We start from the raw sequence: 26,358 nt of genomic DNA, 5'->3' as shown, positions 1-26,358 counted from the left end.
GTAAAACATTCGAAAAATACTATTCTTTTCATAGAATTTGTATCAGTTAATTAAAAGAGAAGTAAAAAAAGAATTACAAAAATGATTTTATCTAATGAACTTCGAAGAAATGGCGAAGGAAGTAAATAAACTTAAAAATGATATTTATCTTAATTTTCGTAAGTTAATTTCAGAGACATAAAAAATAATTGAAGTATATTTTTTAGATCTATGATTCAATCCTAAATTGTCCAATAAATATTTCAGACTAGAAACAGTACATGAAGTTTTTCGACTAAATTAATCTTTTTTTAAAGAAGTGCTTAATTTATTTTATTTATTTCAAAATTAATATTTTAAATTAAGAAAATAAAGTCAGATTTTGAAGCGAACTCATTTAGGGCTGGTTGGATGAATTAACTGCAACCAAGTTTCCCAACGTGAACGGCACAGCCCTTCAGGGACAATAAAGATCCATAGGGAGGCATTAGGACTTTTTGGAAAATTTGTACAGAAAATTATTTTAAATATCAACAGCAGAATAAAATATATAATTATTTCGTTTATTTTGTATTGAAAAACCGATACATATTTAACTTTGCAAACATAAAATGTTATTAAAGAAATTACCAATTTATTGAGTTGTTGTTGTAGCTGTAGTTTATTTACGTCGCACTAGAGCTGTACATTGGGCTATTGGCGACGGTCTGGGAGAACATCCCTGAGGTGTCATCACAATTTTGATCCTCTGAAGAGGAATGACAGCTCTGTTTCGGTAGCCCAACGACCTGCGCACGAAGTTGAGTACTTTACGGTAGAAGAGTTTAACGAGAACCGATACCACGAACCCTCGGCCCCTTCACAGGCTGATCAAAGTGGTTTTACACAACCGCATACTGACTGCAGCCAGTGATGCTTGACTTCGGTGATCTTCTGGAAACCATAACAATCAGTCCACTGCGTAAGGGATGCACACTTTTTGTTTTTAGAAAACTATTTTATACATACATTTAATTTAAGCAAACTCAATAAATTCAGAAAACTAAGAGAAAATGCTATTTTATTTAAATTTATACAAACTCAAAAATTTTTAGTACATAATATGATCTCCACGACACTTTATTAACATTTGGACACGATTCGGCATGGATTCCACTAATTTTTTACAGTCATTTATAATATTTGTGTCCTTGTACCACACATGAATTAACGCCGTGATTAGCTTCTCCATAGTTGTACAGTCCATATTTAATAGGCGATTCTTGCATATGGCCCAGAGATTCTCAATTGGGTTGATATCCGGAGAGTTCCCTGGCCATTCCAATGTCTCAATTTGATTCTCAGACATGAATTTCTTGACAATTTTGGACGTATGGCAAGGAGCTAAATCCTGTTGAAAAATCCCTGTTCCATCAGGGTATCGTTTCTTCAACTCTGGAACAACTTTTTTACCCAGAATAGTAATGTACTGCTCAGAACGCATCATACCGTCAATAGGCTGAACCCCATTGTAATCGAAACAACCCCAAAACATCTTCTTTAAAAAACACGAAAAAAAAAGTTTGTTTCAATTAATTTGCACAAGGGTGTATATATAAATATACATACACATAAAAAAATAAATATGCAATTTGACTAGTTGTCCATTGTACTGAACACAATACTCTACTTGCTGTTCAGAATACTAAAAAGTTCAATTTTCTCCCCTTTCCGAAATGCAAGCCATTTCTTATTTATTTATTCTGAATATGTAACATATTATTTTGATTTTTTCCCCAATAATAATGAATATAATGTTCACTAGCTTTGGATATTTAAAGCTGTCTTGGCAATTATTTTACACTCTGCTTAAAAGTTAGCAGCAAATAATTATTTGCAAACATTATTGTTAAGTATAGTACCCTTTTCTAATTAAACCAGACTTGTTCATCCTTACCCATAGTATTTGAGAAAGTGTTTGAGACAAGCACTATAAAAAAAAAGATTCTTTTTAGAAGTATTTTTAAGAAATTCTGAAAAACAACTTTAAAATGACAAAGTTTCATTCAGATTTTAGTGCATTTCTCTGAAAACGTCATTTGTAGATATGTCATCATGATCAAAATATTAATAGTCAAAAATGTCCATCATTCAATAATTTTCAACATGTAACGATAAGCTAGCACATATCTGCCGTAGTTTCAATAACTGCTTCGAGTAAATAAAACAGTGACAACGCAATATTAATTTAAAACATCTAAAAATTTTTAGGTCTGTGGACATTACTTTCTTCTAACTTCCATAAAACTCTTTCACTAATTCAAATTACACTAAATTTTACCATGTTTCAATTAAGAAAAAAAAATATATGTAAAATACTGCAAAAACAATCAGATTTCAAGTTCAGGTATTCGTAATTTAATATACTGCAGTATCCATTTAACAATTCTGAAGTATTCACTTTAAGTTGAAGGGTCCTTCGATGTTGTTACGAAATTAAAATTATTCCTATTCGACTTCCAAATAAACGTGAAGTACTATTTCATCTAAACAGCTGTTATACTCTTTAATTTATCTAAACAAATTTTTTTCTCCAAAAAAGAAAAATCAAATTTCATTTTTTAAAGAGATTTAAAGCATTTAAATTTTATTAGATATTTAATTTTTTTAAAAACTTCGACTTACCTACAGATAGCTTAGAAATAATAATTGTCAGAACTAATTTTTGTAATACAAGTAGCTAAGGCATTGAAAGAAGATCACAGTTTTACCCAATTATAATCATTAATTAACTCAGACCTATAAAAAAAAACACGTAGGTTGATATTTAAATTGACAGTACGTAGTTCATTGTTTAATTAAGATGATGCATTCGAATTTATTTCCATGCAAACGCTTGTAATTTTTATGTGAGGGCTACTTTAATAAAAAAAATGGCAAAATAAAAATTTAAATACAAATTCATTGGTTAGTAGAAGTTTTTAATAAAATAACGATATTATTAAAAATGCATCATATCAAAGATGTCATTGTTTAATAAAACTTAGGTTAAAAAAACGTTTATAAGCGCTTGGTTAGAAAACGCATTGAAATATTTTTGACTGTGGCATTGAGCTAAATAAGGTAAGGAACCTATGAACTGCACCAAACAAAATTCAATTAAGTTACAAAGTCAAACAGTTTTATATTCTAAACTAAGTCTGACGAAGAACTAAACCAGGAATTATCTTTAGGACAGTCAATTTGCAGTAGCTACAATTCGTCGCAGCGATAATTCATCGCGAGCACAAGTCGTAACAAAGACAATTCGTCGTAAGCACAGTTCGTCAAGGGCACACTATTTGTACCTATTGACACATCAAACATTGCGATCTAGACAAGTGAGGCATTGTTTTTAATGTAGTTTTTTAAGTTGAATCGAATGAGACTATACAAAAGTCAATGAATTAAATAGTTTAATAGTTAAAAGCGCTTTATTTATATACAAGTATTGCTATTGACTTGCACTTAAGTGCAAGGGTTCCATATACGAAAAAAATTGGGAACTGCTGTTTAGAGAAAAAAGATGCTTATGGGTTTTGGGGCCCTTTTTCAAGCGAAGAAAGTAAACCCCTATGGATCGATAAAGTCGTATTAACCTGAAAAAGAACTTAATAGCTAGCCATAAAAATTTAATAGCCAATGGCGAGCTGACGAGCGGAAATGTTTCCCCTTAGTTAATATATTCGCAATTACTTATGAACCTTATTTATGAAGTAGGGGTTTCGCTAATAAAATAGTGATCATTTAAGGTTCCGAAGAAAAAATTGGGAGTTGCTACTTTAGAGAGCAAGATGCTTATTGGTCAAGGGATCCATACTTGCACGAAAAAAGTAAACCCCTCTCGATCGTGAAAGTCGTCTTGACCAGAAAAAGAATTTAATAGCTAAGCCATAAATATTTAATAGCCACAGGCGAGCTGGCTAGTGGAAATGTTGCAGCTTAGTTAATATATTCGCAATTACTTATGAACCTTATTTATGAAGTAGGGGTTTTGCTAATAAGATAGTGATCATTTATTAGGGTTCCAGAAAAATTGGAAGCCAATACTTTACAGAGAAAGATGCTTATGGGTAAAAGGATCCATATTTACACAACCCCTCTCGATCGTGAAAGTCGTATTGACCTGGAAAAAAACAACAACTTAATAGCTAGTCATAAATATTTTATAACCAGAGACGCGTGGAAATGTTGCACCCTAGTTAATATATTCGCAATTACTTATGAACCCTATTTATGAAGTCTTATTATGAAGGGTTTCGCTTATAAGATAGTGATCATATAGGGTTCTATAAAATAAAAAAAATATTGAAAGTTGCTACCTTAGAGAGCAAGATGCTTATAGGTCAAGGGTCCCAAATTAACAAGAAAAAAGTTAACTCCTATGGTTAAAATTAAGTCCGGGAATTGATGAACATTATTCAAAAATTTTCAATTGGAAGCTTCAATCTTTAAATAAAATATACCAAGTCACATTTTAAGTGAATAATTATTTCACAGCAATGGTGATTTGAGCGAAATTTAAAAGCTTCACGTAAGATTTTTTCTCTTCTTCTTTTTCTACAGAACACATAAATGCGGAATTTGTCCACGATTTAAATGTTAACAAACAACAGCCTTTAGAAAAGGAAACCGAATTACAGGAAAAATCATTCGATACTCGCCAGACAACAAGAAAATCGGTTTTCCTCTCCCCGAAACAAACAATGGATTTTTAACACCCAAAAGCGTTGTGACCGGAAAAGTTAATGGGAAAACCTTTGATCAGCGAAAAGTTGCTAGAAAAGTAATTTAACTCCAAACCAATTAATAGATGCTAACATTCCAAGAAGTTCCATTTAATTACCAGGGAACCTTTATTCCCAGAAGAAAATGTCATGGCACATTTCATTGGATAAGATAAGGGCTGTAACTACTTTGTTGAAGATCTCGAAGGGAATCCCAATGGATTGGTAGTAATTCAAAGCACATAAAAGACCCCACCAAAACAAAAACAAAAAAAGGGGGGATCTTTTCCCGATGCCAAAAATAGATTTCTCCCACCTTAATCTACCTTATCGAACTAACTTCTTCTCGATGGGTCCTGGTGGAAAAGTTAGCCAAGAATTTTTGATGATATTCAAAAAGATATCGATAATGAATAGTCATTTAAGGTTTCGACTAATCTTTTATGAAATAGCAGAGGGAATCTTAATGGGGAAGATTCCATATTTTCGATTTCCCCCCTCTGGTTTCAAATTAGATGACAAAGCGTAACGTAGGACTTAAAAATTTATCAACTTCTCTCTTTCGATATTTCGTGAAAATCGGTTTTGCTAAAAATAGAGGTTGGTAACTTATACTTCTGTTCTTCGTCTATTTTTAATCTGATTGTTTCCTAATCCCTCTTTGAATCAATTTAATTTAAAATTTTATGAATTAGAAAAATATCATTTTAATATCAGCATTGTATAAAGAAAAAAAAATTATAAATGTTTTATGGAGCGTTTTAAAGTTAAATTGGTTGTTTGGCGCTTTATTTTTGCGAGACTTTTCTTTTTACTAACAATGGTGTTAAAAACTGAGATTTTTTAGAATTCGTACAATGTTTCTCTAACTTAGCAAACTAAGAGTCGGGATAGCCTGGTTGGTAGGGCACTGGGCCCATGTCCAAGAGTTCGTGGGTTCAANTCTCAATTTTTTAAACGGTGAGATAAATTTTATTATAATTTTTACACTTATGTCTTAGTCATAAAGCACATTGCTATGCATTTATATTTGTCATTAAAATTAACAGTTAAAAAAGTTTTTACATGACAAATTCTTGTGGGAAAAAATATCAGACTTAATAGGTACTTCAAACTCAAAATATTTAATTCCCCTGAATTTTAGATTCTTTTAGTTAAGTTTCTTGATTGTTCTAGATTGATAAAATTCCATTATTCTTCCACGTTCTATGGTCTTTCTGAAGTTCACGTCCATTCAAGGAAGAGAATCTGCGTTCAGGATGTCTACTACATGTCAGATTTTCAAATTCATGACTAATACCATGAATTTTTCATGACATAACGAAGTTACTATTTTCTCCGACAAAAACACAATAAATGTAAAAAAACATTCATCAATTGAAATGATAGGTATAACCAAAACTGTTATACTCTGCATCTTCATATTTATAAATTTTAAATTTAATAAGCAAAATAAAGAAAGAGTTGAAGTAATAAAACAGCTGAAAAAATACAAAAGCAAATAATTTTTTTTCTACTGAATTATATTCTAAAGATACTTTTCTTGTTCATCGGAAAGGAAAGAAATACTCCTGAGTTTTCTGTTCTCATTTCGGAATGTAAAAAAAAACTCGCCAATGACTGGCTTGCTTCAGCTAGAATTTTAAATTGATAAAATAAAAAATAACAAAAATTCTGAAATCACAGAAGTTTAAAAGATAATTCGCTCTAAAAATGATGTTTTTTCTTTCATTTTTTGAAAGAACATGATAAAATATGACTGTGAGTGGGGATTTTGCTACAAATTCAGATATTTCGAACACCATGCAATTAGGAGGAGGGGTAAATTCCATTTTAAAAATTAGATTTTTCGGCGACCTAAATCCATGACTTTCAATGATTTTTATGAAAAAAATGGTTAAAATCATGACAAATTTTGTTCAATACCAAAATTCATGGCTTTCCAGGTGCGCAGATGATAAACTTGTGCGTTGCATCACAGAAATTCAGTCCCATTTCTGCAAAATAGTAATGGAAAATTACGATGAAAGAGTGCAGCGTACCTGACAGCAAAACAAAGCTGCTGCCCAATGTGCTTTTCCATACAAATCTTATCCTATGTTTCATTAAAAAAAAATCTATGATTAGAGGAAAAAAACTGTTTTCTATTTAATTCAAATCCTGTGAGAAATTTGGGACACCTATTATGAACTATAAATACTAAGTTACCGAAAAGAATTACAGGAACTTTTGAACGGATAAATATAACTTTAATACGTAATTTAAAAAGTTATACTTCAATTAACCATCCAGGGTCTGAAATTGGCGCAGCTAAACTTAGCAACGAAAACTAAAGTGCATATCTAGATGTATATCTTTGAAAATGGCTTAGAGGAGAGGAAATCCCTTACTAACCTTTTCTTTTGTTCGATTCTGTAACCACTGTGTCGCACCTTAAGACACCAATGAAAGTTTCGCTCTATCACACCAGTACCATAGTTGTTGACTGATAATTTTATTTTCATCATATCAACCCTGTCTTTAAACCAAATATCATTTTAATGGATCAGGTGATTCTGACGCAATTGGACTCAATCTTTAAATTTCCTTACTTTGAACATCAGTGTATTTAGATGAAGAAACTTATTTTATCATATTAAAATAGATATTAGGTTTATGGTGAAATCATTGAATTCCAAAAAATCACTGAAAAATATTACCGAGTCAACTTTGTTAAACAATGCTATTAAACTTTGTTAAACAATGCTTAAATTTATCATATTAAAATAGATATTCCGTTTCAAGTGACGTCATTTTTATGAACTGGAGCAAAATACTGACAAAACTTAAAGAACCCATAAATTCTTGTGTGTACAAGATGCGAATTTTGCATAAAATCTTACAAAAAAATCACTGAAAAATATTACCCAGTCAACTTTGTTAAACAATGCTTAAATTTATCATATTAATATAGATACTAGGAGGCTTCGCCCCCTGCTCGCTGGCGCTCACCAACCCCCGGAANAAATATCATTTTAATGGATCAGGTGATTCTGACGCAATTGGACTCAATCTTTAAATTTCCTTACTTTGAACATCAGTGTATTTAGATGAAGAAACTTATTTTATCATATTAAAATAGATATTAGGTTTATGGTGAAATCATTGAATTCCAAAAAATCATTGAAAAATATTACCGAGTCAACTTTGTTAAACAATGCTATTAAACTTTGTTGAACAATGCTTAAATTTATCATATTAAAATAGATATTCCGTTTCAAGTGACGTCAATTTTATGAACTGGAGCAAAATACTGACAAAACTTAACGAACCCATAAATTCTTGTGTGTACAAGATGCGAATTTTGCATAAAATCTTACAATAAAATCACTGAAAAATAATTACCGAGTCTACTTTGTTAAACAATGCTATTAAACAGCTGCGTAAAACATTTAATTGCTCGCAAAGCAATCAATAATGACTGCATTTGAAAATTCGAACTTCATGCTTTATTAACAAATATGCAAAAAAGAGAGAGCGAGATTTGACATTCAAATCAGATGCAGTCAATACTAAGTTATGTGTCGGTAGCTGAATCGATATTGCACCATCATGGCGAAAATGTTCCAGAACAGATGTCGTTATGTCAAATAATAGAAGTGAACAGATGCCTAAAGTCTGATGATGACAGAGCATGTGTTACCAGACAGTGTGTTTCATAGGAATCCTTATTCATTTTCCATCCTTTCTTGAAAATAAAAGTCTCAGGGATATACAAACATTAAGAAATTTGCAGATATAATCGTGTAGTGGAAGTATTTGAAAATTATATAAAAATATCAATATTATATATTTAAACAAAATACAATATAATAAAAAAATTACAATATTTTTCGCCCATTATGTAATTAACATTAATTTTAGAAAACAAAATTCAAAACAACTGGGTACTCTTCGAGAAGATTAAACATGTCCACATGTGACGTATGACATCAGAGTCCACTGCATAAAGAATCAATAAAGAAAATGGAGCGTCAAAGTTGAGCTAAGTTTTTCCACATAAGTTAGAATGCTAATTAACGTGAAGTTAATTAAATACAGCACCGTATCACACATTAATATGTAGAAATATAATTTTTTCTCAGATTTATTATTAGTTTATATATTTTTGTCTTGTATACCTGGCAACTTCAATGCATAATTAGTTTGTTTATATTCTACATGGCTTCGTTCCCGTATTTGTGTTATGTAAGAAATACATGAGAATTGAAATCATTGTGAAGGATTATAGAATGTATCACTAAAGAGAATTCATACTTGAAGGAGTAAGTTAATTGAAATAGAATGGAAAGAACAGTTGCTAACGTAGACAGAGCTACGTTTTAACAACCAATCAGATTCGAGATACCCACATTACGTCACCTGCAGGCGTCCAATCAGACTCGAGATACTCACCTACGTCACCTGCAGGCGTCCAATCAGGCTCGAGATACCCACACTATGTCACTTGCAGGAGTCGCATTCACATTTGGTTCAAAAAATGCATTCATGAAAGAAAAGAAAACCCAAGAATTTCGTCATTTTCGAAATAGTGCACACAGTGTTCTAAAAGTTATAGGTGGAAAATAGATATTGAGTTTCCCATTATCTTAAGACGTCATTCTGAGAGATCTGAAGCTCCATATTTAGAAGACTAATTTTCTTGTACTTCATCGAATTCTGTATACATTAAAATGAAAAAAAAAATACAACAGCATGTTTTCAACAAAAATGTTTATTACTTTAATAAAAATTATTATAGCTTTCATACCAGTTTTTAACAGAATAGCAGTAGTTAACAAGGTAAAAAATATTTAACAAGTATAATTAAATTTATTGCGTATACATGGATGTCAACTTGAAGCGAAACTTTCCCATAATGGCAAAGATTGTTTCGGAGTAATATTAAAAATATTTATACCATAAGGATTCATAAATTGAATTTATAAAAATATCGGCAAAGTGGCTTTGATTAGATTTTTTAACTAAGTTCGTTAAAACAAAATAGATTGTCTCTTCATTGCAATTAATAAAGGGTCTTTCACAATTGAGAAAACATGTATTCAAAAATCTGTTTTAAACAAATGAGTATTCAGATTTTGTAGTTTTCATAAGCTTTGTGAAGTCGAAACAAAATCTGTAGCAGTTGGCCTTCCTGTATATACATAAATAGGCATATTTGCTATCAAAATATACATTTGCTATCAAAATAATACTCAAAACTGGGTTTTGATGACTTTCTTTCTGCATTTTTTTTCAGTCGAGGTTTTTTTTTTGGGGGGGGGGGGGGTTGAAACTTGTNTTTTTTTGGGGGGGGGGGGAGGAAAGCAATTTGGAAAATTTTAAGTCAACAAAGTATAGACTCTAATTATAGCTAATAGGAAAAATTAGTTACATTCACATCAAATCATTTCTTTTTTTTCTTTCTAAGTTTCGCTTCTAATTTAGCCTGTCGTTTCTTATTGGCAATCGCTAATTCCACAGCTTCAAGCTGCTGCATTAACCGTTCTCTTCTAGATATTTCAGTAGTTTCCTCTTTCTCCTGCACTGCAGATTTGCGTTTAGGACTTTCGCTGACATCCCTCTTGGATTTTGATTTTTGCTTAGTTTTCTTAGCACTCAATTGAGATGGATTTTTTTTCGTTCTCTTTCGGATCTTGGTAGACACATTAGAGACATATTTCAATAACTCAAGCTCATCGTCTGAGAGTTCGGTTGAGCTTTCAGATGATAGCCTTTTCCCCGATACATTCGAAGGAGAGTTATTGTTTTGTTCCATTTTATTCCTGTCAAATAGTTCGGGAATTTTCTTCTCTGTGTCGACAACTTTTGTCGTTGAAGAGCAATTTTCTTCAGCTGCGTCGTCCAATTTCTTTGAAAAAGTATTGTTTACTTGTTCTACATTATTGGATTCCTTTGAAAAATTATTTTCTTCAAGTGTTTCAAGACAAAGATCATTTTTCGGAGAAGAATGCTCTACTGACGTTTTTGGAACAGGACTATCTCTATTTGATTCGACACTTTTCTGGGGAGAACTTATTGGGATAGGACTATCTCTATTTGATTCAACACTCTTCTGGGAAGAACTTATCGGGTTAGGACTATCTTTATTTGATTCAACACTCTTCTGGGAAGAACTTATCGCGTTAGGACTATCTTTATTTGATTCAACACTCTTCTGGGAAGAACTTAGTCTGTCTGATCCATAATCATGTATAAGTTTCGAGATAAGACTATCTGTATCCGACCCATAATCATAAATAATTTTTGGTGGAGGATATTCTGCATTCGTTTTTGAGGAGTGGTTTTCTTCATTCGTTCCACGATTGTTATTTGTGGATAGATTTTTGACAGATGTCTTTGGAGCTAATTTAACATTATTTTCAGCTTTCTTTTTATCTTGCTTGAGTTTCTTATGATTCTTATTTGGAATGTACCTTAAAAGTTCCAGTTCACCAGCTGAAAGTTCTTCATCGGTAATGCTACTATCCGATGATAATTTCCGATCAGACTTAAGGAGAGTTTTGCCATTTTTAACAGTCTTGAAGCTTTTCTCTTTTTCCCTATCAGGTTTTTCCAAACATTTCGTTGATATTTCAGACTCACGCTTACTTTCTTTCGTTGTTTTAGGAACACTATCTAACCACTTGTCAATATCATAAGTTGTGTGTTCCACGCCTTTTGACTTTTTTCCGGAAACTACCACAGGCAATATAGAGCGTCTAGTAGATTCTTTTTCTTCATTGCTTAGGAGAGAAGTTGAAACAGAAGTGCATCTAATGGATGAAACAGTCATATCGCTACTACAACTTGCCAAATCATTAATTTGGGATAAAAATTTAGAAATAGTAGAACTACGTTCTTTTTTGGAATGGGAGGAACCATATTTCTTGCGTCTATCAGACATTGGTGAAGTAGACTGTTCACGAGTTTGCTTCTGTTGCACGGTTTTTTTAGGATACTTTTTCGAGTAATTCTTCGATGGAGATTTTGAATGTGATCGGTATAGGAAGTGCCTTGAAAAAGAATGTCTCAATGAGCTGCGCCTACGGGGATAAGATGAATGACAGCGGCGTTGAGTTGTTTCTTTTCTTGGTGCTTCTGGTGCATCGACAGTTCTTAAAAACACTCTCTCTAATTTTGACTTTGGTTTACCAACATCATTCTTCAACTCATGACAGGAAGCTTCGCACCTGCCACACAATGAAGATGACGATGAAGAGTGACGTCGACAGGATGGAACTGGTGAACACGAATCTGATCTATATTTAGTCCTCGATTTCACATTTTTAGGTTTTTGAGAGCTAGGCAGATCTTTAGAGGCAGTTTTTACAGTCTTCCGTCCACGTTCTGAATCCTTAAGTCGCAAACAATCAATGCATGTTTCTTTTTGTTTCCTATGCCTATCGGCGAAATCCATCTTTCGCCGATAAAAATCTTCATTATCTCTGATAATTTCATCTAAACCTTGGTATAACTGCTTCTCCTCGAAGTCAAGATCAGTTTCTTTTTTAAGTTTCGCATTCAGCAGCAATTTTTTTGCTTCTCTTAAACCTTTATCCCAAGCATCAGGAAGGTCTTCTATAGGTTGACCCGGTTCCATGGGTTGATAAACTATCGCCGGCTGAGTTTGAGTATCAAACATTTTATAAGAATTATTTCCAACGTGGGAAAAGGAACAATTTTCTCCTAGCCAGCATCTACCCCGTTGGAAATAGCGGCACAAGCTTTTATTAGACTCCTTAATCTCACCTTCTTCCAAGTCACTGACGGTTTTATTTGATTGATCTAGATCAGAACCTATTTTGGCAACTTCGTTTTCTTCCGAGCTCTCGATAGTCAGATCAATAATCTCTGGACCAGGAATAGGCAATTCAGCCACTTCGAAATCTAGTTCTGACATACTAGTTATATTATTAAAGAAAGTTTGAAAAAAATTATACTGTATAACTGAAGTAAAAAAAAAGATATGTAAATGATATAGTATTTTAATATCTTGGATTGAACACAAAAATGTTTTATAAGAATAAAAATTATGAAATACAGGTTTTACGTTCAGAAAATAAGCCCAATATTAAAAATCAGATTACCTCTTGCTTATTCCCTTTTAATTTTCACCTAAAGTGCAACAAATTTAAAATTACAGTGTAACCCCGATTTTACGTTTTCCGTTGTACTAGCGTTAAAAAACGCATAAAATAGGAAAACGTAAAATCGGCATAAAAAAATATAAGCATATTTTTCAAACATTGACAACTATTAGAAAAAGTTTGTAATCTTTAATTTTTTTTTTCCTTTCGTATTTAGATACAGTTTCAAGAATACCCCGCTCCGAACTAAAACATTTTTGCAAAATCGCCTTTCGGTTTACGTTTGCAAATATTGTTTCAGAATTTTTATGCTTTGAAACTCTTGATCACTCGTGGGTATACCTTCCGATATTTACTCATTTTCATCAATATTATCGGAAGCAGGCATTGAATCTGATATTGAAGGAATTGATAAGTGTTGGATATTTGTCGTAGCCGATATACGCTCATCGACTTTCGGAAGATCAGCTACGCAATACAGCTTCCTCAGCTATGCAATTTATTCCGAAAGGCCAATGTTCCTGTTGGATGCCCAGATGCCTGCTTTATTAAACCCTTTGTAATGCAGTTTAGACCACACAGTCCAATGCTGTAGAAATCAGATTCGGAGCTTCCAGAACATTTGCTTTCGAAGCATCTTCTAAGATTTCGCCAGAATTAAGAAAAAGAAATGATTTCATAAACAATCGTTTATTATAACGTTATTAAATGATCGGATTATTACAAGATTCAAAGGTTGAAGTTTGCTGGAAACAATTCCACTCACAAATTTTGCAATTTGAACTTCTAAACTTCCATTAATGAAGGTCCTGTGCTTTGCCCATCCCATCGGAAAAGCTGAGGGGGGAAAAAATGAAAATTTACGTAGACTTTGAAGAGATAAAATGATTTTGATCTGTCAGACAAAAGTATAAAAAGGGAAATTCTTAACCTAAAATTCGGGGTATTTTAACTTACACATAAACACATTTACGGCATGGACAATTTTCACGACTTAGCAAAAAATGACGTAGGACGCAACACGCAAAACCTGTTTACAGGCAACCTGCTCCAGCACGCAAAACCTGTTTAAGGCAAAGTTATGGTGAAAATTTTGAAAGTTTATAAAAAAATGTTTTTTTTCTTTAAATTTAATTCAATGGAAATTTTTTTAGCTGATATTTAAGTTACACTAACAATCAAAATTAATTTTATTTTTTTTTTGAAACTTCATTAGTGACAAATAAAGAAAACGGTTTTCGCTTAATACGTTTTTGTTCAATGTTTTATTAATAAAAAAGCAACAAAAATTTTTAAAAAAATTATGTGGTTATTAAAAAAAAGTTCACCCCTTACAATTTTATTTATTAAAATTTAAGAGGTAAAACCGAAACATTTCCATCATTTAAAATTTTCATTTTGTGCTTAATATCATAGATATTTCAGAAATATTTTAATAATACCCATTTTGCTTCATAAAAAAAAATCTTTGACATAGAAATGTGAAAATTTCGTATAAATATTCATTTTAAGAAATATCTTAACCTTTAATAGAATGCGTTTAACCCTTTCAGCATCCGACCAGTCTATTTTTGGATACTGCTCTAAAAATGCATCACAGATTCACATCCAGATGAAAAGTGTAAGTTTAATAAATTATTAGTTATGCATTCAACATTCAACAAATATTTAAAAAATTACAAGCAATTTGTTATTTTCTTTCGTAGAACATATCATAATTTTAGATTTTGATAACTCAGTAACATCCTGGCTAGGATCCCAAAATTGTAACAGAAAAAGTTGTAGATTTTAAGGAGAAATTTCTTCTATCAGTCTTTCAGGAGATTTCATGACATTTAATATTGATCTACAAAAAAGCATTGAAAAAATGGGCACTTCAGGCATAAATGGGTTAATGGTAGATACAAATTCATAGATATATATATTTAATTTACTGAAGATAATTTGAATTATACTGATATGACAATCCCAAACAAAATTAAAATAGCACCACATTAACAGAGATTATTTTTCTACATAATTAAATTGTATGAATCATTCAAAAAATTATTAATTTAGAAAGTTACAATTAGACTTTACACAAATCTCAAAAAAATTTTCTCAGTTATAATGAAGGGACTAAAAAATACATAAAAAAATCACAAATGGAAGGAAAAATATTTCGGTTTAATTTATTTACATAAGGTTTCACCTGTTCTGTGATGATAGTTTAATGATACATATTTTACAAGTAATATGCATGATGCATAGGATTTTCAATACAAATTTTTATATTTTAATTGAATTTTCTAATTGAATACCATGAAGATTCATTACTTCACATACCATTTTTATATTTGCCAGATTTTTGAAACTCTACTTAGAAAATTCCAAAGTTTTAACTGATACAGTTGGCTTTTTAAATGGTGAATGCAAAAGTATTTATGGGCACTGAGATGTAATTGTGAAGTACTCTGGTTCTATTCCCAATAGCAATTTGAAGCAGACAGAGCTTCAAACAGCTTGATGAGTATCAGTTAGCCTGCAAAGTAAAAGCGGTCGGTGTGCAATGCCAACCATATTGCTACTACCATGTTAGAAAATTGTGGAACCTTAGTCTCTGTGACACCCCTGACCCACAACAGTGTTGTGGGAATGTTTTCCCCCCCTCCCTTTTTTGATAAAAAGGGGCTGCATTGCAACCACCGTAGTTGTTACAACACTATCTCAGAAATATCTATACATGGCACCAAAAACGAAGGTAATTCTCGGTCTAAATTGGCAACACTAAAGTCCTTCATAATTATTCATTTTGTTAGGTTATCTTAAGTGATAATTTCAGTAGTGTTAAATAATTAGTTATGTATTTTAGATTCATATTGTTAGGTCGTGTCACCTGGGGAAGTTTCTAGTCATGAACTTTCCAAAGTAATTCTTGGTCCCAGTCTTCTTCTATGCTATCAATTATAATTACTTAAGTTACATGTCCATGACTAAATATAGAAATAAATATTTTATTAGAAAGAAATCACAATATATATACTACTCCATTGCCAAAATCGGTAACTCTACAAGTTTATTAGATTTTGTAAAAATTGAATGCGTCTGTTTTTTGACCAGGAAACACCCAGGGTTACACTAAGTAACCATTTAAATAGAGATAAATAATTAGTTATAGGTGAAGTATTTATTTAGATTCATTTTGTTAGGTAGTCTTAAATGATAGTTTAAGTAATGTTAAATAGTTAGCTATACATTAAGTATTAATTTAGATTTATTTTTGATCAGTTTTGTGGCAGTAGAAATTTAAAATAAAACGGTTCTATGGATTTATTGTTATACCAAATATTGTTGCCAGAGCTTGCCCATATGTATTATACGATACTCAAGTTATGGCTCGAAAGGTGTATAATAAAATAATACATCATAAATAAAATTTCATTTCCTTATATGGAAGAAATACTACTACAAGCAATAATAATTTACATTTGATCATGAACAAATAATATTATTGTATCCATGCCAAAAACCTAAGCAGAAGATCAAAAATACCAATTCCCAAAAATATCAGAGCTAAGTCTCATTTGCTCACCTACAAGCCTAAACAAGAACATGGCTAACATATTTAATCACACCTATGATTTGACAGACCTTAATCCAAATAACTAAAAATCTGGTTTATAATTTATTAAATAACTATTAAAATACAACCTTTGCTTTACATGTTAAATGGGAGAAGGGAAGAAAAAAAAGAACATTGTTACACGCTTTTCTAATAATAATAAAATAAATATTGGGCAAGATTCAAACAATCTGAAAAAATTCACACCATCTTGCATGCAGGTATTATCTAATTTAAATATGTTTGTATACAAGGGAATAAATAATGTTATGATGGATTCAAGTTTGAAAGTTTTTTTTGTAGCACAAGTGAAAAATTAAAATACAATAAAACTATGTAACACTATGATGGAAACTAACAGATTTTGTTTTTAAAATTATTATTAATATTATCTATCTTAATAGGAAATATATTCTGTTGGCCAATACTTCAAAGTTGGCACTAGGAAGATAAAAGATTATCCAATGCAATAGAGGAAAAAAAAATTAGGAAGTGGATTAATCTTTGTTTCATTCTTATCAGCTTTACAGATTTTCAGTGGTAAAGCATGCCACTGTAATTATTAGATTATAATTTAAGAAAATACATCCATTTTGCCCACAGCATTATCATCATTTCTGAATTTAGCAAATTTATATTATTTTTCTTGGTAAGTTTCTTTCAATCTCTGATGAATAAGTTTCTTTTTAGCTTCCCACGTTTCTGTGATTTGGGATTAAAATCACAAGAATTGTTAACAAGACTAATTTCCCAGAAGCATTTTAATTACAGAAAACAATGCATATTTTTATTCATCAGGAAAATATTATTTTGTAAAGGCAATCCAGACACAACTTGTAAGTACTGTTCAACTAATATTAGCAAAATGCTAAAATATAAACAAGATAATTAAAGTATATTATAATATTATGATTATTGTAATATGACAATGCCAAGAAATTAGAGAACCAAAATAAAAATATGAGTTGCAAAACCAAAATTACATATTTTAAAAATGAAGCAAGTTATTCTTTTATATATAGATAACTGGAAATTTATTTTTTGTCTCAAAGACAAACTTTTTATTTCACTATTATGTCACATACACATTTTTATTTCATTAACATGCATGAGGATAATTTTCCCTAATGTATTAATAGTCAAAGATAATGAATATTTAAAAGATAGATATTAGATTTTCTAATCTGTATGTATCTAGCAAAATCTAATCTGTATGTTATCTATTGAAAGTTATTGGCGAATAAATAAGGAAATTGTTTCAAAGAAAGCAAGAGATTCCGTTAATTTAAAATTGCATCAACAATCAAAGTGCAAACAAAATATGAACTCGTTTAACAGGTGGATTAATTATAAGCAGTAATCTAAAGACCAACAGTTAAAAAGGCACAACAGTGCATCGAATAATTAAAGCAAACGTCTTATTTACATACCAGACACGATCAATGTTGTTGGTTTTTCTTAAATTCTGATGCAATGTAATCAATTAAAATCCAATACGAGAATAGTTTTTTTTTTAAACAATGCACTCCGATTTAAACAAAATAAAATTGTTAGGATTCAATTTAGGTTTAGATTAATCTTCAAGAATTTTAAACATCCATCGCTGCACGAAACATCACTATTAAAAACCATCCATAACAATTCTAGCGCCGCACAGATAAATCGAATCTCACTTTGACAGCTTGAAATACACAAACATATCATGAAAAGACAGATTAACACAGGCTGTTATTTTTACCGCTCATCCCCCCTTTGCAATATGTAAGAATCAAAAAAGGAGAAACAATTAAGCTTTTTAATTTCTAATAACTTATATTCAAGAAATAATTTAGGTGTTTTAATCCATAAGAATAAACATAACGTTTTTGTTGAACACACGCAACAATTGATGGAACAGCATGTTTGCAAGCAATCTAGGAATTTGTGTACAGATGGATTGAGTTGGATGCATGTTTAGATAGCTTCATAATTACTTCATAACGAAATTTTTCGTGTTTAGGTACCAGCGGATGTTATTAAATTGTTTCGATTGTTAACAATTATTAGATCATGATTAAATACTTTTCTTATTAACAGAATAAATCCATCCTTTCGACTACTGCGCTAATGGCGTTGAAATACAGACCATAACAAAAAATGAATTATCGTATTAATTCATTTGTAAAACTATATTCACTGCATTTTGAGTATGTTGTTACAAGAATATGACGTCTATGTCTTAGTATTCAATTATTTCTCCACAAAATGATGCATAAATGGACAAACATCGCATGTTTTCCGTTCTCTTATAGGCTAGATCAAAGAAATAAATTTCGGAAATTTTGAAAATTTTAGACAATTCATATGTTTATTTACTGTTTAAGAAATGACAGTGTGTTTCAGCTTCCCTAACAGCGTCCTCAGCATTTTATTCTTTACAATTATAGCGAAATGCCAAGCCAAGTCTGGTGAGTAATTATTACATTAACTACACATTGACGTTTGGTAACATAGCTATTTCAACTTTTCAAACAATATATATATATAAAAAGAGTATAATAACTACGTGTTTTAAAAATAATTTTGGCCTATAACCCCACCAATAACAACTTGAAAAGACATCTACACCTTAGAATGATATGTAAATTTTTCAAAAAATTTTAATTTTTAAAATTCCTACAGATTCAAATCTCTCTTTCTATAGAATTTTATATTCATTACTTTCTGCTATTATTCATCACTTTATATTTATAAACAACATTCATTGATTTATAAATACTTTAAAATTCAATTGTGAAAAAGCTATACATTATTTCTTAACTATATTATTTGCTCACATAACAAATTTTAGTAAATTATTTAAAGTCTATTTATTTTCCAAGTATGGTAAATATATTTGGCATTTTAAAATTTTTTTGTTACATTACATGAATAAAATAATTTAGATTAAAAACAAATTCAAATGCACTACAAAATAAAATAATAAAATGTTCAAAGTATACCATACTTCCATTAAAAATTGTTTTCACTTATTAAAAAAAAAAAAAATAAATAAAAGTACACATTCGAGATGATTTTATTATTGAAATACATTTGGGCGTAACAGTTAAATGACACAATTTATCAAATTACGAAAATTTTTCTCACATATTTTTTATTCCTTAAGTTCAATGTAACTCTTCCATATGCTTAAGGTACTTTTAAGTACCTTAAGCGTATAAAGTGATAAGTAGTAATGTTAACACATTTATATTGTTGTACATTAAGGTAAGATGTTGCAATTTAGTTTATAAATCAGGGAAAAGAAATTTCTATTTCTTTAAGTGTAAATATACTATAGAAGGTCTATATAACGCAAGTTTTCACAAACCACAATTCTCCATAAGCCACAATTCGGCTATGAAATTTGCAGTGAAAAATTTTTTGTAGTTGAGTAATAACTATTATTTTTTTACTTGGTTAAGGGGTTACGATTTCCTGAGCTAATCAAAATTACTCAATTTGTTTATCAATTCTCAAAGCTCCCATTTATCAAAGCTCTTGAAATTTCAATTTATTCGGCAACTAATAAATACTTGAGTGCATAATTTTGTGGTTTCTAATGATTTGTAATTAAGAACTATTTCAAAGCATTTCAAGATTGATCTGTTCCATGTTGATATTGAGGTATTTAGAAGGTAAGATTAAGGATATGTAAAATTATCTATACAACGTAAAATTCTATAAAACGTAAAGTCTCGCTTTAAAGTTAAGAGATATAAAGATCTACTATTGCATATTTATTTTTACATAGGGCAACACTCACATCACTTCAAAAAGTTTTAATAAAATAAAGAGTTAACAAAGGGTGCTGAAAGTGTTCTTTCTTTTTTGAGCTCAAAAACCACCATGAATTACATTAATCAACAACTTATGTTTCTCAGAGTAATCGAAACAAAATTTGGATAAAAAACATAATGCAGCAAATTATACACGATGTTTATAAAGCAAATGTATAATAATATGAATTTTTTTTTTGTAATTAAAAAAAACTTTTTTGAAGTTTTACACGCTTTAACTTCTTTTTAAAAAATTAAATTAATGCACATTTTTACGTCTTGAATTAGTATCTCTAGGTTTTGAAATTTTAATCTTTTAGTTTTAGTGTTCAATCAATATTATAGAAATTAGTTTGAGAAACAATTATAAAAATTTCTTAGGTTAGTTATATAGGAAATGAAGATTTCCTAACTAAATTTATGGCTCTAGGACGGGGAAGAAACACGCTGACTATTTAAAGGATGCATTTGGATCCTAGATTGTAGGTAGTCCAACTTTTAGGTTAATGTATTAAAAAATATTTCTTTTATTCAACACTGGTACACTAAGTTTAAAAATGCTGGTATATAATTTTGCTTACTTCCTCATTTTCAAGCATTTAATATTTACTTTTGAAGAACAAGTAAAAACAATTTTCTTCAAAAATACATTTTTTAATTATAGTATTATAAATCAACTTGCTAGTGAACTTAATGGACTGTATCTGTATTGGACAATATATTGTAATTAAAAATATTTGTTTTTAAGTTATTTTTATATCAACTTTATATTTCTACTGAGTCAACATTTTAACGGATGCATAAAAGTGGTAGGCTTGCAACAATTAAGAAAGTTCTTGCCAGCTATCATGAGATATTCTGCAGACAGACTCGTATGCTGGTGGTTGCAAAGATAAGTCGTATAATTTCTTCAATTCTTTTCCATTAGAAATGCTTTTAATCCTGTTTTCATAACTGCAGAGAGAACTTCAGAATTTTAGCTGTGAGTTTTTTTGATAGCTGGACAGTACTAACTTTTATTTTTTAACTTAGAAAAAAAAAACTTGTTCCTGTCAACAATTCTGGCATCTTATATTACACCTAACTTTTTCAGCAAATGTTTTTTTTTTTTTTTTTTTTTTTTTTTTTTTTTTTTTTTTNTTTTTTTTTTTTTTTTTTTTTTTTTTTTTTTTTTTGCGAAGAAAAATAGATGAAAACGGATTTGCGAAGAAGAATGATTGTTAGCTTTTGGTGTTTTAAAATTATTAATAATAAAACAGGAAGCTAACTCATTTTTGCAGAAAACTTTTACTGTTTTGCACAAAGGCATAGTGAAAGTTGAACGTTAGTCTAAATCAGAAAAAAAACTGTTCAGCCTAGAATTCTAATTTTTTGTGAAAGCTAACTTATGAGATAAATCTTATATAATCTTCGTTTTTGCTTCTTTGAAAATTAAAAACATTTTACGTTTAGTACTGTGAATTACCTCTGGAACAGGATAATTCTTGATCAAATCTGAAGTGAATACTGATCACTTAGTTTTTTTTCTTCCAAATACATTTATATTTTTTTAAGTAGCTATGCAATAGCATTTCAAAAAGAATGAAATCATTAGACCTATTTAAGAAGCAGATGAAAAGGTTCATATCGAGAGGAAAAATTTAAGTTTCATTGTGAGTCAAAAGAAATCACTATTTGGTAATAAGAAGTAACACAAAATAAAAAATAAAAAGTTGCACAGAATATTAATTAGGTATTAAGAAAGAGAAGGATTCGTGTAAAAATGAGTATATTATAGGAACCAATATTTGAAATGGTAAGTATAGTAATCAGTTTTAAAAAAAAGATATATATAAAATTTAAATAACATTGAGAAATGGTTCATTTCATAATTTTAAATTCAGAACTAAAATTCTTACAGAAATTACAGAGCATCTTTAACAGACCTCTGTAACGATGAAAAAAATTTAAGAAATTAAGACGCTCAAAAGCTCCCTTTATTTTTTTATATAAATACAAATATGTAAACAGAATATTAATTTTGATTAAAAATAACTTATTTTAATGAATACTATCTACTTTCTCCAACCAGCTAGTCCGCAAAAGTTTGCAGATACTTATAGCCATAATACAAACTATTTAAAAAAAAATAGCTCAAAACTAACCAGTGACTAAAAACCATTCTCTGATTCGTGTCACAGCAATCATATATTGACAAAAATGGATAAGTAGTGAATACATTCTGAATAATAAAAGGATTAAAGTTGATCAACGCTCCACCCAGTCTGTTACTTTAAAAAGAAATATTTGTGTAATAATGCTGTCAAATAACTAAAAAAAGAAGAAAAAACCCCTCCTGTGAGCTTAAAATGTATTTTGAAACTGTCTTTAAAATGTTTTCCCTTTTTTATATTAAAGGAATGAAATAGGAAGACCTGAGACACTAATTCCTTAAAAAAGTTGTTTTTTTTTTTTGAGGGGGACAAGACAAAACAAATATGTACTATGTCAGTGTTCGCCTCAACTTCCAATAAGATTATTCTCCTGTACTGGGCTGATCCCAGTAGAACACCGAAGTCAAATATCACTGGCTGGGGTCAGTAAGCGGGTGGGTGACCACTTTGATCATCCTGCATAGGGCTGAAGGTGCATGGTATCAGTCCTCGCTAAACTGTTCTACTGTAAAATGCTCAACTTTGTGCAACCAAAACAGGGGAACCATCCACTCTGCAGAAGAATTGCACTCAAAATTGTCATAGCATGTCTTCGGATCATACTCGGGGATGTTTCCCAACCGTCCGCAATAGCCCATTATGCAGCTCAAGTGTGATGCAAATAAATTACCTACCTACCTCAACAAGATTATCAGATTTAAATGCATTAAATCAAAACTTGTAAAAGATAATAAATTATTAGATATTGCTACTAGTTTTATTTTCAAAAATAATAATAAGCATTTTTAAACACTGATTCAAATTAATCGCAATTTTTAAAAAGTAAAGGTACTTTGAATGCAATATTGCCCACAATTTAACATGCCTTTGGATAGAGAAATACCTGAGTTTAAGGTGCCATACAAGAAAAGAGAGATTGATTACTAACAGCACTTATTTAAATAGAAAACAATTTATTTAATGTGTTGGATCGAAAATAAAGTTAAGTAACACATGAACAGAAATATGCAATGGGAAAAAACAATTTTGAATTAAAGTATAAATTAAGTCTGGAATTCAAAAGTCTTTATATATTGTTTATGTACAAAACAAATACTGTGAGTGGCTTTTCGAGAAATCTAAAATCTTGAGATTACTTTAACCATCAACTTGAGTGATGAATATAAAATTATATAGGTATTAAAAACGCATCAATCTTCATATCAGAAATACTATTTCAAAAAATCATGTAATTTTTACTCAAGTATTTTTAATTTAAAAAGAAAAAATCTAATTTATTTTTAAAAGACTAAAAATGTCATGTAAAAATATGTAAAGTTAAAAAATAAAAACTTGGAACATGCATCCACAACCTTGAAAAATTACTTAAAGCTTGTGTATACAATAAAATTAAATATGAGTTAATAAATTTTGGTTAGCCCACCTAATAGGCATATTCTATCATATAAGGCAATTCTAAATCCTAAAACTTATTCTACAATATTAACAAATGGACAGAAAATACCTAATAATTAAACAAAAATGGATTTAGAATAAATTTTAATGGGTGGATATTACATAACCAGGATTTTTTATTTACATAAATGTGAAAAAAGAGTACTATATTATTTCAGAAAGTAGCATAAAAATTCTTGAATTACAGATCCCAATCCTATAATGAAGGAAACAACCTTTTAATTTCATCTAACAAGGGAGAAAAAAAATATTACTTGTTTCATGCATTTCTTGCCATTTCTTCATATAGAATTTGCATCTAAGATATTTGGATGATTTTATATCCCCCTCCCCTTTCTAAACTGAGTAGTACCAAGAAATTATCAGGTGGTACAACTCTACATCAGATTTTAAAAAACTTGAAAAGTTAAAAAAAAAAAAAAAAAAAAAAANAAAAAAAAAAAAAAACAGACAGAGGCAATTAGCGATTTTATTTAACTTGAACAGGTACTCATAGTGGAAATAAGCCCAAAACTTTAATAAGCACTCTCAAATAACATTAAAAAAAAAAAATAATAAAGATTTTGTAGTATCTAATATAATTATACAGAGTAATCTCAAAATACTATTTAAATCATTTACTTTAAGTTCTAAGGATAATCAAAGATTGGAAGTTTTCTAAATCAACACATTTAATTATATGATTTACACATGGTTTATAAATGTACAAGATCATATTGAAAATCTTTGAATTAAAATTATGCTTAATGAATTAATATTGTGCATTGTTTAAGTCCCCCATAATTCTAATAATAATTCAAAATGTAATACAGTAGAAATTACAGAAAATCTGTAGTAGTCTAATTATTGTGATAATATGAATTCAATAAATAATAGAAATCTAAAAAATCGTTCAGACTATAACGTACTAGAAATGAATGCGAAATACTATTTTTTTTTCCACACAGAATTGAAAACTTAAAAAATTACAAATTCCAGATACGCTAATGAGTTTTTTAAAGAAATAGTTTGATTTTATTCATTACAAATTATTTTCTCTAACATATTTCCATTTATTTTTTATACTTAGAATAATACTTATACTATTTGTAACAAACGTCTGTGGACAAAATGACAATCAATGTAAATGTGTCAGAAGATTTTTTTTTTTTATAAAATACTTAAACTATTGTTTTTATAAAGGCAAACATTTTTTACACACACTTATAAATAATAAAAATACTTATATTTATTACTATTTAAAAAATGGTATAGTCTGAAAGAGTACAAAATGTTAAATAGGCATATCCGAACACTTTGTTTACCAAATAAAGATGTTCAAATCACAATAAAGGATATTCAATTCTTTATCAGGAATCCAAGTTTAACAGAATCTACACAAAGAAACAAGGAAAAGAATATTTAGTTTTCAATAAATGAATAAACCAATGTCTCTATGTTTTATTGAATAAATTAGAGCTTGTAATAAGAGTTTGAACATCCCGCTTAAATTAAGTTCCATGATTGTAAACATTGTAACAATATAGTTTAACTTACCTTCGAAATTATTACAACAAATTCTGATTATATTTTTATTCGATCTAATCGAAATTATGAGTTACAATAGTAGTTATATGACGACCCATTTTAGTGCTTTCTAAATGCTCTTGTTCGAAATTATGAAAGTTTTGTTTTTGTTGAGTGGAATTATAAGTTATCGATAAATTGGATACCTGCAAGTGACGTCATCTTAGTTAAATCATGGCATTTGTCGATTCAGAAGCCAATCAGGTTCAACACAATTAAAACTGATTTAAATTGCGTCCAACTAGATAAGATTTAAATTACATGTTTACGTATTATTACTTCACTTCTTCTCGAGCTGCAAGCGCCCAATTCTAAATATTTTTATTAAAGAAGGATTAATGGGAATAAATTTGATGACGTTACAACAATGGCATGAGGTCATGCATTTTAAAAACCGACTATTTGTTTAGAATTATTTGTGTGAGATGTGATTGTGTATNAATTTTTTTTTCTCGTATATTTTTTATTTATTCAAATATAAAAGTATTTATATAACTTTTCATTCAAGAAAGCATATTTAAAATAATAATAATAAATTGAATTTTACTTTATTTTGTTAAATTAGAACTTAAAAATAATCATAACATTTTAAAATCATAACATATATATTTGAAATTGATATTTTTTTAAAATCATTGTTTTTCTTAATTTTTTAAAATTTAGTTTCAAAAAATCCATTTTAAGGGGGCCCCTAATCATTGAGGGGCCCCCAGGCCATAGCCTAGTCTGGCTTAATGGGTATTCCGGCACTGCCCGTTATGTATGCTGTATGAAGGGTGAATGAGATGGATTTTTTATTTCAACAATAATTTACGTATTTTACCTTTTTTTTTTAATTAAAATTTTACTTTTTAAATTTTACCTTTTTTTAAAAAAACATTAAAATGATCTGCAATGATCAAAGATCTTTGGCAATGATCTTACTATGAAATTAAAGTAGGCAATGATTGCTTT

At 29.7% G+C, this 26,358-nt stretch overlaps 3 protein-coding genes across 5 annotated transcripts in view; 1 reads left to right on the top strand and 2 right to left on the bottom strand.

Moving 5' to 3' along the window:
- The window catches only part of LOC107455244 (protein draper), a 125,210-nt gene extending 107,082 nt beyond the window's left edge, over window positions 1-18,128 (bottom strand). For both annotated transcript variants that reach the window (XM_071178333.1, XM_071178334.1), the window contains exon 1: window positions 17,864-18,128. The gene's annotated coding sequence lies outside the window, so the exon portion shown is untranslated. The remainder of the gene's footprint in view (window positions 1-17,863) is intronic.
- On the bottom strand, window positions 10,057-25,656 carry LOC107455247 (micronuclear linker histone polyprotein). 2 transcript variants are annotated; one of them, XM_016072754.4, is made up of 3 exons: window positions 25,551-25,656; window positions 25,177-25,211; window positions 10,057-12,649 (listed from the first exon to the last, which is right to left on the bottom strand). In XM_016072754.4, exon 3 carries the CDS (start codon window positions 12,643-12,645, stop codon window positions 10,150-10,152), a length of 2,496 nt encoding a protein of 831 aa, XP_015928240.2. In that variant the 5' UTR covers window positions 12,646-12,649; window positions 25,177-25,211; window positions 25,551-25,656; the 3' UTR covers window positions 10,057-10,149. The 2 variants fall into 2 exon arrangements, with proteins under 2 accessions (XP_015928240.2, XP_071034436.1); XM_071178335.1 differs by lacking the exon at window positions 25,551-25,656 and adding an exon at window positions 25,375-25,532 and having other exon boundaries at window positions 10,057-12,651; window positions 25,178-25,211.
- The window catches only part of LOC107455245 (disintegrin and metalloproteinase domain-containing protein 10), a 93,179-nt gene continuing 84,989 nt past the window's right edge, over window positions 18,169-26,358 (top strand). Inside the window, exon 1 of the mRNA XM_043049301.2 lies at window positions 18,169-18,880. Within this exon, the coding sequence (XP_042905235.1) occupies window positions 18,799-18,880 (82 nt within the window). The 5' untranslated portion in view covers window positions 18,169-18,798. The remainder of the gene's footprint in view (window positions 18,881-26,358) is intronic.

This window comes from Parasteatoda tepidariorum, chromosome 3 (assembly GCF_043381705.1).
Source record: "Parasteatoda tepidariorum isolate YZ-2023 chromosome 3, CAS_Ptep_4.0, whole genome shotgun sequence".
Lineage (NCBI taxonomy): Eukaryota > Metazoa > Arthropoda > Arachnida > Araneae > Theridiidae > Parasteatoda > Parasteatoda tepidariorum.
Note: the sequence above shows the minus strand (reverse complement) of the source record. Positions and strands in the feature narration are given on the sequence as shown.

Excerpts from the sequence above, each read along its gene's own strand:
- LOC107455247 (XM_016072754.4), bottom strand. The coding sequence starts at position 12,645 with ATGTCAGAACTAGATTTCGAAGTGGCTGAATTGCCTATTCCTGGTCCA.